Source organism: Columba livia, chromosome 26 (assembly GCF_036013475.1).
Source record: "Columba livia isolate bColLiv1 breed racing homer chromosome 26, bColLiv1.pat.W.v2, whole genome shotgun sequence".
NCBI lineage: Eukaryota > Metazoa > Chordata > Aves > Columbiformes > Columbidae > Columba > Columba livia.
In genome coordinates, this window is record NC_088627.1 from 5,434,896 (window position 1) to 5,450,558 (window position 15,663).

General features: G+C 62.4%; 2 protein-coding genes across 4 annotated transcripts; both read left to right on the forward strand.

Annotated features, from left to right (window-relative positions):
* Positions 1-3: 3 nt before the first annotated feature.
* LOC102095936 (counting factor associated protein D) lies at positions 4-7,220 on the forward strand. 2 transcript variants are annotated; one of them, XM_065041534.1, is made up of 12 exons: positions 4-464; positions 1,945-2,211; positions 3,259-3,318; positions 3,524-3,616; positions 3,707-3,879; positions 4,466-4,709; positions 4,784-4,979; positions 5,267-5,460; positions 5,639-5,730; positions 5,830-5,960; positions 6,513-6,702; positions 6,868-7,220. In XM_065041534.1, exons 2-12 carry the CDS (start codon positions 1,989-1,991, stop codon positions 7,000-7,002), a joined length of 1,731 nt encoding a protein of 576 aa, XP_064897606.1. In that variant the 5' UTR covers positions 4-464; positions 1,945-1,988; the 3' UTR covers positions 7,003-7,220. The 2 variants fall into 2 exon arrangements, with proteins under 2 accessions (XP_064897606.1, XP_064897605.1); XM_065041533.1 differs by lacking the exon at positions 4-464 and having other exon boundaries at positions 5,799-5,960.
* Positions 7,221-9,189: 1,969 nt separating this feature from the next.
* LOC102085199 (digestive cysteine proteinase 1-like) lies at positions 9,190-14,396 on the forward strand. Of its 2 annotated transcripts, XM_065041538.1 has the most exons (11): positions 9,190-9,285; positions 9,732-9,791; positions 10,077-10,169; positions 10,333-10,505; positions 10,828-11,068; positions 11,784-11,985; positions 12,306-12,499; positions 12,678-12,769; positions 12,838-12,999; positions 13,228-13,417; positions 14,038-14,396. In XM_065041538.1, the coding sequence occupies exons 1-11, from the start codon at positions 9,237-9,239 to the stop codon at positions 14,223-14,225; spliced, it is 1,644 nt and encodes a 547-aa protein (XP_064897610.1). In that variant the 5' UTR covers positions 9,190-9,236; the 3' UTR covers positions 14,226-14,396. The 2 variants fall into 2 exon arrangements, with proteins under 2 accessions (XP_064897610.1, XP_064897611.1); XM_065041539.1 differs by lacking the exon at positions 10,077-10,169 and having other exon boundaries at positions 9,205-9,285.
* The last annotated feature ends 1,267 nt before the right edge of the window (positions 14,397-15,663 follow it).

Sequence of the window (15,663 nt, forward strand, 5' to 3'; positions counted from 1 at the left end):
GCCGCCTGCCCTGGAGGTGGCACTGGGGGGGACAGGCTGGCACCGGGGGTCCCTGGTCCCCAGCAGCATGGGGGGGACAATGCTGCTGGGGGATTTGGGGGATACCCGGCTCTGGGGAAAGCCTGTGCCAGGCGGGGGTGCTGCCTGCACCCACCCGGAGACAGAGTCCCCCTGACACTCCCGGGGCAGGGGACAGCACGACGACGGCATGTGACAAACAGGGGCTTGTCACCCTGTGATGGCACGGAGGTCTCTGCTGGGACGGGGTGAACTTGGGGCAGCACAGACCGTGGAGTGGGGGTGAGCAGGATGGCAGGTGGCTTGGTATCGTGTTCTCGGGGGCTCCCACATGTCCCCCCAGGATGGGTGCAGCTACCGGCCCCTTTTTTACTCCTTGTCCAGATAAAGTTGCGCGTGTGACGACCCCAAGATTTGGCGGCGGTTGCACTGACCCACAAACTTTGGTGAGTTCTAGGAGAGCAGGTGAGCCCCCCAGCACCCTGTCTGAGCCCCCCACACCCTGTCTGACCCCCCAGCACCCTGCCTAAGCCCCCCCACACCCTCTTTGACGCCCCCCACCATCCCTAAGCCCCCTGGGTTCCCAGTCCAGGGTGCTGGGACATGGACCCTGCAGACAGCACCTCCAGCTTTTGGCACCATGAGCCCTGGATCATAGGGGGTCTCGGTGGGGGTCCCTCACTGGGGGAACCCCTCATGCCCATTTGGGGGTGGAAGGCAGCCACCTCTCAAACATAAACCCACAGCTCCCCCCGGGCCCGATCCCGCATGGCCTCCCCCACCCCCCAGCTGCCCTCCCATCGCAGGGGACGGTGACAGCGAGGGGACGGTGATATTTTCACGTGTCGCCTTGCCGTGGTTTCCGGCGCACGGCTGTGCTCGCGGGAGGGGTCAGGGCAGGGGGCTGCGGTTGCACCCCAGTCCAGAGCTGGCTGCACACTGGTCCAGCACCCCCGTCTCCCCACATGGTGGGGTGGGGGTCCCTCCCTCCCTCCTCCTCCTGCGGTTCACCCTCGCAGACTGACCTCTTTCCTGTATGACTGGGTCTGGCCCCGGTGTTTCCTGTTCTCATGGGGTGGCCAGAGCTGGCAGGGGTCAGGGGTCCCCACCAGGATGGGGACATGCCCCCTGGACTGATGCCACTCACGCCTTGTCACCCCCCAAGTTGTTCTGGGGACAGCGCAGATCTCAGCTGCAATTTAGTCCTGGCTTTGGGGGCTTTTGGGGCTCTCTGGGACCTGCATGGGGGGGATTCAGATCATGCTGGATACAGAGCCAGCCCTGCCAGTGTCCCTGGGAGGGGACGGGGCACAGCAGGGACAGGGGCTGCTCATCAGCTGCCACCTGCAGAGTGCAGAGCTGCATTAGGCTCCACCTGGGCTCTCAGCACCCTCCCCAAATCATGGCCCCAGGTGTTTCTGGCTGGGTTTAGCCCCAGGGGGTGTCACCCACCCACCCATGCTCCACCTTGAAAAGAGCTGCCTGAGCCCTGCCTGATCTCTCTATGCCTCAGTTTCCCTCCTTGCAGTCAGGCAGGGCAGTGAGCCAGGGTGCTGAGCCCCATTTCCAGCCCCCTGCCAAACCCCAGGGGCTGGCTGTGGGGTGCCCATGTTTCCCTGTGCGCCCCCCCCGCCTTCCCTTCAAGCCCCAGCAGCAAAGGCTTCCCAGCGCTTCCAGTTTCTGGGTCTGGTTTGTTAATGGTGAGCTGCTCACAGCCCTGCCCATCACCCCGGCCTCAGGGCTGCCTGGCAAAGAGCCCTCGGCCCCAGGGCAGCTCCCCCTGCACAAGGGATGCACAGCCCCGATCAGCCCATTATCCCCCCAGATTCAGAGGGAGGGGCCCTCCATAGATCCAACCAGCCTGCACCCCCACCCACACTGCTTCCGGCTCCTTGGGGCTCATCCAGCACCCCCATTTCCCTGCAGCACCGGCGTTGCTCCATCTCCCTCCGCGGGGACCCTGCTGAGACATGCTCACCCCGCCAGCACCCTGGGGTGCCCCGCACCCTGCCAGGCGCCACATGATGCTGGTTCCTTCCCCTCCCCTGGGGAGGGCCCTGGTTTCTGCATTGGCGCTGCCGGGTTTCACTGGAACCAGTTTAAAAGCCAGCGCTGGTGCTGGGCGAGCTGGGGCGGTGAGGATGGGTGTTCTCCGCTGGCTCACGGCCTCTGCGCTCTGCATCGCTGTCTGGGGTGAGTCTGTCCCGCTACGGCACTGTCCCTGCTGGGGACACCCTGGGGATGGGGGCTGCGGTCACCCAGACAGGTCTCATTGCTGGGCTGGGTGGGTGGTTTCTTGCTTGTTAAGTCCCCAAATTTGCAATGTCCCCCAAGAGAGAGGAGAGTTGGGGAGGGGTGGGAAAGCGAGGGAGGGATGAGGGATGCGCCTGGAGGGCTTGGCAGGGCTGGGGGGTGAAAATAAGGCTAAATGGAGCCAGATGGGCTGTAACCCACACACAAGCCCAAGCTGTTTCCTTGTCTTTGCTGCCTGCAGCTGGGCAGCTGTCACTGGGAGCACTGGGAGGGGATGGGGGCGGCAGCGGCTGGGGGGGACCGTGCCCACCCCCCAGGACCCCCTTTCCCAGCTGGGTGTAAAGCCAAGCAGTGTTGTGGAGTTGCTGGATCTGTTGCTGCTCCTCCTGCCCCAGACACCCTGTGTGGGTGCAATGGGCACCCATGGGACGGCCTGGGGTACAGGTGGGGGGTTGCCAGTCCCTGCCTGCCCCAGGTTTCAGGTGCAGAGGCAGAACCAGGCCCAGTTTGGGTTGCCTGGGGCTGCCGGGTCCCTCCCAGCAAGGAGGGAGATGCCGAGGGCCGGGCCAGTTCCCAGCGGCGGGTGTGTTGGCGTGGGGTTGCACAAGCCGGGAGCCCACAGGGCGGCTGGAGATGTCAGCGGGAGATGCCAGATGGGACCGGTCAGCTCCCTGGCACCCTCATCCATGCTCGGCTTGTTGGGACAGCTGCATACCCCCTTGGGAACACGAGCCATGGTTGCCAGCCCTGGGGTGACGCAGCCTCCTATGGGGACATCACCCCAACAGCCACCCTGGGGGGTTGTGGCATGTGCTGACCCTGGATCTGGGTGTCAAGGGTGAAAAGTGGAGCTGCTTTCAGCTGAGTTCTCCCAGCCCCATTCAGGAGGGGCTGCAGGGACGGGGAGCACTGGTTTGGGCAGCCTCCTGTCCCCAGCTCAGTTGTAGTGACAGCCCCCACTGACCCCCACCCTGCTCTGCCTTCCAGGACCGGACTATGTGCTCTCCCGCCCACCCCCTCAATTCGGCTCCATCTACCATGTCCGAGGTAACGGGACCCCGCAGTGTCCTTTGCCTGGCGGGGGGAGCGGAGGATGCTCAGCACTGGGCAGGACCAGGCTGTCCCAGCGCCAAGCTGGAGGGGACAGCAGCTTGGTCGGCTGTGGGTCTGCATGCTCCGGGGGGCTTGGGGAGGGATGTCAGGATGCTGAGGCCTTGGGGCTGACTCGTGTCCCACACCTGGGGCCTCTCAGGTGTCATTAACCTGCCCTACGCTGAGATCGAGGAGCCCTTTGAAGCCTGGTACAACCTGACAGGAAACAAGAGCCGGATCCAGTACTATGGGGGTAAGCAGGCGGGTGTCCATTGTGGCCCCATGCAAAGGGAGGATGCAGGCAGGACCACTGTGCCTCAGTTTCCCCTTCCTGCTGGCACAGGGCAGGTGATAACGTACCAGCTGGGAGGGGTGAAGCCCTACGGGATGCAGTACAAGATCACACCAGAGACCACCGAGAAGAAGGTGAACACCAGGGCATGTTTCCAGCTGCCTGGCTCCAAGGAGGACGTGGTCAAGGCTCAGAGCGTCTTCCCCAGCATGGACGGCTTCAAGGTGAGAAACGCCGGAGCATCTTCAGGTGGGGGTGCTGGGCAGCTGGAGGTGCTCCTCTCTGTCCTGGGGGTGTGCGGTGCTGGGACAGGCCAGGACATGTCCCCACACGCCCCGGGGCACAGGGAGGGTCATTTCCCCGCCCGGACCGGGGCTGGAGTGCCGGCTCCTTTCCCAACCCCAGCAGCCGTGTTGGGACGTGTCGCAGCCCACAGCGCCGGTGTTTCGGGACGGCTCGGGCAAGTCGCTGCACGGCGGCTCAGCTCCCGCCGGCCCCCGACTCCAGCAGAGCTCCGTGCCACACATGAGCGGTGGGGACAGCAAGGTGCCACCAAGCTGGGCACGAGCCTGCAGGGCGAGAGCTTGGAAACACACAGGGAAACACCCAGAGGCTTTGGGAGGGGGTGTGCAGCCAGGCACCCCCACTATGGATGCACATACAGTGGGATGTCTGTCCTGTGTTGCACCCCAAATCCCAGCCCCATGCAGCGGATCTGATCAGAGAGCCCAGTTCACAGTGCTGTATGTGCACTGGGATCCTGCAATGGGGTGATGTGGGGTCTCCCTCCCTGACACCGTGTCCCCCCAGTTCCTGCGGGAGGAGTACTACCAGGGCCGGTACTGCGCCGTCTGGCAGAATGTCACCCGCTGGGCGCAGAAGAAGAACGTCTACACCCTGTGGGTGACCAACTCCAGCTGCGGGGTGGCCCCCGTCCACTACGAGATGCGGGGTTACAACAGCCTGCTGGGGTCACACTATGACAAGTACGAGATTGCATACACAGAATTCGACAACAGCTTCCCCCCCTCCATCTTCGACCTCCCCATCAATGGTGAGCTGGGTTGGGGACCCCCCCCATCCTGCCTGAGGGGCTCAGGCTGATGGTGTCACCTCTTTGCTCCCCAGAGACGAAGAAGTGTGGGGACCTGCCGGGGAGCACAGCGGAGCACCGGGTGCTGGCGAACCCCATGGAGGACCTGGTGGGACGGCACCAGCCATGGGCTCACGAGGCTTTCCACCAGTACCGCAGGCAGCTGGGGCGGCGATATGGCTCCGCACGGGAGCTGGAGCACAGGCAGAGCATCTTCGTGCACAACATGAGGTATGGGAGATGCCAACCCCCCTGGGTGAATCATGGAGTAGTTTGGGTTGAAGGGACCTTCCCAGCTCCCCCAGTGCCCCCCCTGCCATGACAGGGACATCTTCACCAGCTCAGGGTGCTCAGAGCCCCGTCCAGCCTGGCCTGGGATGTCTCCAGGGATGGTTCATCCACCACCTCTCTGGCCAACCTGGGCCAGTGTTTTACCAGCCCTGTCCCAGCGGGGCTGCATCTCTGCTGTGGTGGGAGATGGTTGTTGGTCGTGGCTGATGCCGTCTCCACCACGGCAGGTTCGTGCACTCTCGGAACCGCGCCGCGCTCTCCTACACGCTGGCGCTGAACCACCTGGCCGACCGCACGCCCCAGGAACTGGCCGCCCTGCGGGGCCGCCGGCGCAGCGGGGACCCCAACAACGGGCAGCCCTTCCCCAGTGAGCTCTACAGCGGCCTCATCCTGCCCGAGAGCCTGGACTGGCGCATGTACGGTAGGTGCGGGGTCTGGGGGTCTCACCGTTGGGGTGGTGTGAGCCTGCGGTGTGGGGGTGCGAGCGCTCCCCATCCCGGCCAGCGCAAAGTCCGAGCGAACTGCCGCGCTCTCCATCACCCCTGCCCGCCCTCGTCCCCCGGTGCCAGCGCGGCCTCTCAGCCCACCCGCTGTCCCAGGCGCCGTGACCCCCGTGAAGGACCAGGCCGTCTGCGGGTCCTGCTGGAGCTTCGCTACGGCGGGTGCGATGGAGGGTGCCCTGTTCCTCAAGGTGAGAGCAGGGACGGCCGGGGCGCCGGATGATGCCCGGCCCTGGCCCTGCAGCGTGTGTCCCCCCAGACTGGCGTGCTGACCCCCCTGTCCCAACAAGTCCTCATTGACTGTGCCTGGGGCTTCGGGAACTACGGCTGTGACGGCGGTGAGGAGTGGCGAGCCTACGAGTGGATCAAGAAACACGGTGGCATCGCCACCACCGAGTCCTATGGCACCTACAAGGGACAGGTGAGGGTGACCATGTGTCCTTGCCAGGGTCCCCCAGGTTTTGGGATGGCTTTAAAGCCACTGTGGGGCCAATCAGGATGGGTCAGAGGAGCTAGCAGGCGCTGGGGATGGGGATGCCACCTGAGACAGGGATGTCACTCCCAAGGCACCAGGCTCACTGTGGTTCAAAGCACAGCCCAAAAACAAACCCCAGGGCTCATCTGGGTGGTTTCATCACTGTGTGCCTCAGTTTCTCTTCTTGCAAAACAGGGACAAGGCTCCTCCACCCATGGGTGGTGACATCAGTCCCTCTGTGCCCCTGGGGGCAGGGATGGAGCAGGGTGGCCTGGGGACAGGGACATGGCTGCAAGGCATGGGCAACAGCCCCCCAGGGCTCTGCGCTATGTGCAGGTGGTGCTGTGTCCTTGTAGCAACTGGGAAAACGTCCCCAGCATGGTGGGTGAGGGAGGACAGGGGGACCAGAGCCAGGATGCTGTCACAGCCCCGTCCACGATCGCTCTCTGCATTGGGGGCTCTGGATGACACAGTGTCCCCTCTCCTTGGGTGCCACAGAATGGCTTGTGCCACTACAACCAGTCTGAGATGCTGGCCAAGATCACAGGCTACGTCAACGTCACCTCAGGCAACATCACAGCGGTCAAAGCTGCCATCTACAAGCACGGCCCCGTGGCCGTCAGCATCGACGCCTCCCACAAGACCTTCTCCTTCTACTCCAACGGCATCTACTATGAGCCCAAATGCGGTGAGCCGGGTGGCACAGAGGACATGGGGAGATGCCAGGACACCTGGGATCTCCTCGTTGTTGAGTGGGCATGCAAGAAGGAACCAGCTGCGGGTGCAGGGATGATGCTCTCTGAGCAGGGATGCTCTCCAGCCAAAAACCATCTCCTGTGTTTGTTCCCTGCAGCAAACAAGTCAGGATCGCTGGACCACGCGGTTCTGGCCGTGGGCTACGGAGTCCTGCAGGGAGAGACCTACTGGCTCATCAAGAACTCCTGGTCCACGTACTGGGGCAATGACGGCTACATCCTCATGGCCATGAGGGACAACAACTGCGGTGTGGCCACCGAAGCCACTTACCCCATCCTGGCCTGAAGAATCTCTTGGCTCTGTGGGGACAGCCCTTGGTGATGGTCTCAGCGCCCATCCCTGGACCAGCCCCTTTGGTGGGACACCTTGCGCAGGAGGATGCTGGGGACGTGTTGGGACAGGGCTGTAGGGACCCAGCTGTGAGTTTGCTAATAAACCCCTGGAAAAAGACTAGTTTGCTTCTACGGGAGGGGTTCCATTGCTGCCCACCCGCCTCTGCGCCCTTTGCAGACCCCAGCGTGTGACTCGTCTGTCCCACGCACGCAGGTCCCTGTCCCCAGGCTTGTTTTCCGTGCCGTGGGATGGCGGGGGCCTCCCGGGGAGGGGACAGTGTCTGGCTGGCACAGCCAGCTGGCTCTCGCAGACACCGGGGGGTGGGGAGCGGCTTTTCCAGCCCGATTTCTCAAGGTGGAGCACAAACAACCCCGGGGATTTCTGCTGAGACGAGAAATTCCTGGCATGGGGTGTTGGGGAGTGGGGAGAGGCATCCAGCCTCTGCCCTACTGCCCGGGTGCCTGTTGTGGCTACGGGGAGGGATGTCACAGGCGGTGTTTGCCAATGCCACGAGCCAGGCAGCCAGGCCCAGGGCTGCCCCCTCCAGAAAATGACACTACACACTGTGACCTGCACTGGGGAGGCCAAACCTCGAATCTTGGGGTCAGTTTTGGGTCCCTCATGACAAGAAAGGCCTGGAGGTGCTGGAGTGAGTTAGGAGGAAGGAACGGAGCTGGTGAGAGGCTGGAGCACAAGTATGATGGAGACTGAGGGGACCTGGGGGTTCAGCTGGAGAACAGGAGCTGAGGGGAGACCTTCTGATCTCTGAACTGCCTGAAAGGAGCTTGGAGCCAGGGGGGTCGGGCTCTGCTCCCCAGGAACAAGCGCCAGGAGCAGAGGAAATGGCCTCAAGTTGCGCCAGGGGAGGCTGAGGTTGGATTTAGGAACAATTTCTTCCCCAAAGGGCTGTGGGGCATTGGAACAGGCTGCCCAGGGCAGTGCTGGAGTCACCAGCCCTGGAGGGCTGGGCAGACAGACAGGAGGTTCTCAGGACATGGGGCAGGGACGGGGTGGGAGAGCAGTTGCGCTTGATGATCTTGAGGGGCTTTTCCACCCCAAATGTGTTCACGGTTCTATGACCGTGGTCACCTTGGCGCTCCCGGTTTGGACTGGAGTCCTCCTGGGAGAGCGAGATTGCTGCACAAGGGTCCTGCAGACAGGGTGGGACGTTGTCCCTGCCCTGGCCCCACTGGTCTCCCACCTTTCCGGATGCACCCCGGGCAGTGCTGCTGGCCCCTGGGGAGGTGCTGCAGCCCAATCCAGCCTGGTTTGTCCCCAGTGGCACGTGCAGCCACCCCTCACAGAGCCCTTATCAGTTTTGTTTTGGGCTGGGGTGGCCCCATGGGTGCTCGCTGTCACCTTGGGCTGGGTGCCAGCTGGGTGCGCAGCGAGCGGGAGGGGTGAAGGCCACTGTGATGCGGTGACAGTGCTGCTCTCTCCTCCCCGTGTCTGTTTTTCCATGCAGCTCCTGACAAATCCTCTGCATCTTTCCCCTTTTTGTTCCAATGAGAAGCCCCTCGTTGCAGCCCTGGGCTTGGATCTGAAGGATGCAGGGATGCAAACGGTCCCCACCTCCCAGTGCTGCCTGGCATGTGTGGGGACATGGGGACACCTCGGCTTCTGTCCCTGGAGGGTGGGCAACACCCAGAGGGTTTTTGGGGTGCCTGGCAGAGTCTGACTGCACCCCTCCACCCCAGGGTTTTGGGGTCCCCCTGCTCACAGCACCCTTCATGCAGCAAAACCTGGCTGCAAACTGCCCTGCAGGGTGGGTGGAGCACAGGGACACCCCCAGCACACACCCCAAGCCCCCCAGTCCACGGGCCACCCGCTTTCTCCCCAGGGAGCACCCGTGCCGTGGGGCACCAGTGCCCACAGCACTCTGGCTCCCACCCTGCTCCCCCTGCCCCAAGCCCACGGCATTGGCACCCACCCTGCTGCGGGGTGGAAAAGGCACCCATGGGTCCCCACAGAGGGGAAGGGGGGGAACATAAAGCCACACCCCCCCTTGGTATAGCCCCAGCCCAGGGAAGGACGGGGCTTTGCCTGTTGGCTGCCAGCAGCTCCCAGCCCACCCAGCGCTGGGATTTAAGGCACCTGTGGGTGCAGGGCAGCAGCACGGGCTAAGGGTGCGGGATGGAGGGGCTGGGGGAGCTGCTGGTGCTGGGGGCTGCTGTGCTGCTGGGTGAGCACCCCCCGGCTGAGCTCGGGAGGACATGGATGCCGTGTCCCCATCGCAGGGTGATGCCACCCTGTCCCCCACCCTGGGCACTGCAGTGGTCCTGGGCTGCTGGGGGGGCCCTTGCCACGGGGGTGGCTGCTCTGTCCCTGTCCCCATGCCCAGTGCAGTGGGCGCACTCTGTGCATGGCACATGGGGGTTCACAGGGGTGTTCCTCACACCCTGGGGTGTCGGGGGGGGGGCTTTGGGGTGTCCCCAAGTGTGCAGGAGCTCTGGGGGAGCCAGAGACTGGAGAACAAGTGGGGACCGCAGTTTGGGGACCCTGGTGGGAGCCCTCCCAGCTCTGTCCCCTGTCCCGAGGGACAGCCAGCCAGGGACCAGCCCGTGTCGCGGAGCGGGGACAATCAGCAGCGCAAAGGAGGTTGTGGTTTGGTTTTGTTTTTTCTTCTAGGAGTAGAGTGCAAAGCGCCTCTGGAGACACCCACATTTGGGGACATCTACCACGTCACAGGTACTGCTTGGGGACGGGAAACCCCTCAGGGACGGTGCCCAAGGGGGTCCTGCACCTCCAACCACCGGCTCACACCCGACGTGCCCCAGCCGAGGGGCTCCAATACCCCCCAAACCTGGAGGTGCATCACTGCCTTGGGGTGACGCCATGGGTGGGAGCAGGGGGTGACACTGGGGGGTCCTGGGGTGCTCGCTGTCTGTCCCGTGCTCCTCTCCAGGACATGGGCAGGGGGTCGGGGAGGTCCGTGGGGCTCAGCCCCCCTGTCCAGCCCCTCTGTCCCCACAGGAGTGATCAGCCTGCCCTATGCGGAGATCAGGGAGCCCTTTGAAGCCTGGTACAACCTCACCGGGGGAAAGAGCCGCATTGAGTACTATGGTGGTGGGTGCAGAGAGGGGCCCAACCCCCACCCCTCACCAGCCCCTGGACCCCTCACCGTCCCCCTCCTTCTGCCCCAGGACCTTTGGGTGCCCCAGCAAAGCCCTGGGAGCCACCACAGTGCCAGGACCTGGGGACTTGGCTTTGACCATAGCGCTGTCTCCAGGCCAAGTGGTCACCTACCAGTTTGGCTCCATCGAGCCCTTTGGTGCCAGCTTCAAGGTGACCCCCGAGACCACCGAGACAGAGGTCAATGTCCGCAAGTGCTTCCGCATCAACGGCACCGACAGGGACCTCGTTGCCCCGCAGAGCGTCTTCCCCAGCCTGGAGAACTTCAAGGTGAGCTCCAGACATGGTCCCCTGGCACGCGGGATGGGGCAGGGACAAGGGACACCCCATGGGTACAGCCTGTCTGATGGTACCTCCCTATGAGGGCAGAGCACCTTTCCCTGGCTGGGATGGGTAAATACAAGGTTGGATGTGGCCATGGGTGATGGAGGGGTTGCATCCAGCTTGGCATGAAGCAGGATGGGTGCGCGGGGGGGGAACCATCACTGCTAAGTGCCCAAGCTCACCAGGGTGCAGCGTCTGTTCTGGTGCCACCGTGGCACCCCGGTCCCCGCCACAGCACCACGGTCCCCAGCGCACTCTCTGTGCCCAGTGGGTGCGGGAGGAGCGCTTCCGCGGGCAGCGCTGTGCCGTCTGGCAGAACGTCTCCTACTGGGGCCACAAGAAGAACGTGTACACGCTGCGGGTGGGCAGCTCTGCCCACGGGCCCGTGCCCCTGCACTACGAGGTGAGGGGCTTCAACAGCCTCCTGGGCTCCCACTACGACAAGTACGAGATCGAGTACTTCTCCTTCGGCCACCGCTTCCCCCCCAGCGTCTTCCACCTCCCCAAAGGTGAGCGTCCCTTTGGAATTTGGTTTTTTGAGCTTGATAATTTGAGTGAATTGATTTAGTTGGGGAAAAAAACAAAAGCAGGGAGAAATGTAACGTTGATTAACCTGGGGGGTTCAGCTGGAGAACAGGAGCTGAGGGGAGACCTTCTGATCTCTGAACTGCCTGAAAGGAGCTTGGAGCCAGGGGGGTTGGGCTCTGCTCCCCAGGAACAAGCGCCAGGAGCAGAGGAAACTGCCTCAAGTCGCGCCAGGGGAGGTTGAGGTTGGATATGGGAACAATTTCTTCCCCAAAGGGCTGTGGGGCATTGGAACAGGCTGCCCAGGGCAGTGCTGGAGTCACCATCCCTGGAGGGTTGGACAGACGGACAGGAGGTTCTCAGGACATGGGGCAGGGACAGGGGTGGCGGAACGGTTGGACTCGATGATCTTGAGGGGCTTTTCCAACCAAAATGACTCCATGATTCTACAATAGCTGGGGTGCTGTGGGTGCTTTGCTGGTGCTGGCTCCTCCATGCCAGAGCACAGGGCACTGCGTGGGATGGCGGGTGCTTGGGGACCAGCTCTGGTGTGGGTGCAGATCCCCCCTGCATGCACATGTCTATAGGAGATGGACAGCCCCTATGGTTTTGGGGGTCACCATGCCTTGCACCCCGACGGGGGCCAGGAGAGCCTGTCCCCACTCAGGAGGCATCAGCACCGTCCGTGCCTCGTGGCAGGGATGCAGTGTGAGCAGTGGCCCGCGGCCGGCCCCGAGCATCGCATCGTGGCCAACCCAATGCAGGAGTTTGTGGGGAGGGCACCGGAGACGGACCATGTCCACCACCACCTCTTCCACCACTACAAGGAGCGGTTTGGGAAGAGCTACAGCAGTGAGGAGGAGCATGAGCATCGCAAGCGCACCTTCATCCACAACATGCGGTATGGGATGCCATGGGCATGGTTTAGGGGGTCAGGGATGGGGTGTCCAGTGTGGTTCCCTGCTCCCCTCTCACAGATCGTCCCCCTGTGCTGGGCACTGGGGAGGCCAAACCTCAAACCCTAGGGTCAGTTTTGGGCCCCTCATGACAAGAAAGACCTTGAGGTGCTGGAGTAAGTTGAAAGAAGGGAACGGAGCTGGTGAGGGGCTGGAGCACAAGTGTGATGGGAGTGGCTGAGGGACCTGGGGTTAAATGTTGGATTCAGACATCCTGAGTGTCTCTTCCAACCAAAGTTATTCCGTGATTCTGTGTCCACGGCAGGTTCGTGCACTCTCGGAACCGCGCCGCGCTCTCCTACACGCTGGCGCTGAACCACCTGGCCGACCGCACGCCCCAGGAACTGGCCGCCCTGCGGGGCCGCCGGCACAGCGGGGACCCCAGCAACGGGCAGCCCTTCCCCAGTGAGCTCTACAGCGGCCTCATCCTGCCCGAGAGCCTGGACTGGCGCATGTACGGTAGGTGCGGGGTCTGGGGGTCTCACCGTTGGGGTGGTGTGAGCCTGCGGTGTGGGGGTGCGAGCGCTCCCCATCCCGGCCAGCGCAAAGTCCGAGCGAACTGCCGCGCTCTCCATCACCCCCGCCCGCCCTCGTCCCCTGGTGCCAGCGCGGCCTCTCAGCCCACCCGCTGTCCCAGGCGCCGTGACCCCCGTGAAGGACCAGGCCGTCTGCGGGTCCTGCTGGAGCTTCGCTACGGCGGGTGCGATGGAGGGTGCCCTGTTCCTCAAGGTGAGAGCAGGGATGGCCGGGGCGCCGGATGATGCCCGGCCCTGGCCCTGCAGCGTGTGTCCCCCCAGACCGGCGTGCTGACCCCCCTGTCCCAACAAGTCCTCATCGACTGTGCCTGGGGCTTCGGGAACTACGGCTGTGACGGCGGTGAGGAGTGGCGAGCCTACGAGTGGATCAAGAAACACGGTGGCATCGCCACCACCGAGTCCTACGGGCCATACCTGGGGCAGGTGAGGGTGGCAGTGACACTCAGGGGGGTGTCCAGTGTCACCCCTCCCCACTTCTTTCCCCCAGGCTCTCCCAACTCAGCCCTTGGCAGCAGGTGGAGGCTTTGCTTTGGTTTATGGATGCTCCATCAGAATTGTTCCCCCTCCCTCCTTCCCCCTCACTGGGGTGCGTTGGACCCCCCACCTGCCCTGGGACTCTGGTGCCACCTCAGCCTCCTCCTTGCCCCCCAGAATGGCTACTGCCACTGCAACCAGTCGGAGCTGGTGGCCCAGCTGGCCGGCTATGCCAGCGTGGAGCCGGGCAGCGCTGCGGCACTGAAGGCCGCGCTGGTCAAGCATGGACCCGTGGCCGTCAACATCGACGCCTCGCACAAGTCCTTCGCCTTCTACGCCAACGGTGTCTATGAGGAGCCCCACTGCGGTGAGTCCTGTGAGCCAGGAGGCTCTGTGTCCCCCTCACTGCGGCTGGCGTGGTCAAAAACAGCTGTAGGGTGGGATTTCCCTTCCCGTGAAGCTCCCGGACAGGGATACAGGGTCATTCACTGCGTCCAGAACAACCTCCAGCTCCAAAGGATGTGCTGGAGCGAGTTGAGAGGAGGGAACGGAGCTGGTGAGGGGCTGGAGCACAAGTGTGATGGAGACTGAGGGACATGGGGGTTCAGCTGGAGAACAGGAGCTGAGGGGAGACCTTCTGATCTCTGAACTGCCTGAAAGGAGCTTGGAGCCAGGGGGGTCGGGCTCTACTCCCCAGGAACAAGCGCCAGGAGCAGAGGAAACGGCCTCAAGTTGCGCCAGGGGAGGCTGAGTTTGGATTTAGGAACAATTTCTTCCCCAAAGGGCTGTGGGGCATTGGAACAGGCTGCCCAGGGCAGTGCTGGAGTCACTATCCCTGGAGGGTTGGACAGATGAACATGAGGTTCTCGGGACATGGGGCAGGGACAGGGCTGGGGGAGCAGTTGGACTCAATGGGACTTTTCCACCCAAAATGATTCCTTGACTGTGTGATTCTGTGTCTCCATTTTTTTCTCTCCTCCTGGCCAGGAAACGAGCCATCAGCACTGGACCATGCGGTTCTGGCCGTGGGCTACGGGGTCCTGCACGGCAAGAGCTACTGGCTCATCAAGAACTCCTGGTCCACATACTGGGGCAACGACGGCTACATCCTCATGGCCATGAGGGACAACAACTGCGGTGTGGCCACCGCCGCCTCCTTCCCCATCCTGGCCTGACAGGACACAGCCCCATGTCTGCCCGGTCCCTGCGCAGCTCCAGATGGATGCGGGTCTGGCAGAGCAATGTGGGGCCCCAGGAGGCGGTTGTGGGGCAGAGGGGCAGGAGGATGCTCTCAGCCCTCTGCAGAGCTATTTTACCATTTTGGCAATAAAAACCTGTAGCAATGATTCTGTCTATCATGCTCTTGGGGTGTCCAGGCTGGTTGTTGGGTTCATTATTCGGGCTCTGATGTCCTGCTCGTGTCCACCGTGGGGACGGAGCCGGGTGGGCAGCCCAGAGCTCCCAGGTGAGGGCTGTTGGTTCTGCCTTCCCAATTCAAAAGCCCAATTAGCAGCTGGGGAGGGAGCCGACAAAAGGGGAAAAGGCAGCCCTGGCTTATATCAGCGTACATACGCTGTATCTTCCCCCAAAATGGGGTTTTGGTGGTTGAGAAGCAACATTCCCCATGGCTACACCTGTATTTTGGACAGCAAACCGCTGTTTGCCGCGAGCACCGACCGGCAGCACGCGGGGATCGGCGCCTCCTTCCAGGAGACGCGATTGCTCCCGATTGAGGGTGGCAGGTCATAATATTTTCTTGTTTTCTTTCGCTTGTTCACCTGCTTATTTTCCAATTTGCTGCCCTGATTTCTGGAGTGCTCTTTAATCATTCTCAGCAGGGGCACCGACTCGAATTCACGGCTGGGAGAGAAACGATCACTGCGCAGGAATAATGTGGTTTATTCTGTGGGAGTCCAGGTCTCCAGATCTTTGATTCCCTTGGCTGCAGTCAATAAAAACACTTTGACTTTCAGGGAACCGTGACTTCCCGGCTCCCTTTGGACAGGTGATGTGCTGAATTTGCTGCTGAACACGCAGGTGGTTTGAGAGCTGGAGGTTTTTCCACCCCCAGGAAGCATTTAGCCTCAAGTTTTGCATTTTGTGGCATTAGGACGGCAGCTTCTGAGCATGGGGAGTTAAGGATGGCTGGGAAATTAGAAAAGATCCTTTTATTATATATGGAAAAAGGAGAAAATAAGAAAGGACATAGCTGAAGAGAGAGGTGCTGTTTGCAGAGCCAGCTTTGGGCTCTCCAGCCTGGGGGAGCTGCACCTCCAGGTTTCCCTCGACACCCCAACCTCAGGGTCACTCCGGGTTTAGCCGAGCACAGCAAAGAACAAGCTCTGAACCCGGCTTTGTAGGGAAAGCCGAGCCTAAAGGTTTGTGTTTCCTTTGGAAGTGGCACAGTGCCTGCAGAGCTGGAAATGTGGGGCAGGGGGGAAACTTCCCAAATCTGATACCTAGACAGCGCAATACCAGGTGCTTTACGGGGAGCGAGCGGTGAGGGGAGTTGGCACCCACTTCCCTCGTGTCCCCTTGAAAATCCCGTCGTCGTCTTGGTCTGCAGGCTGGAGCAGTTCGAGGTGTCTCCAGAGGTCAGTGGGGTGGGAGGTG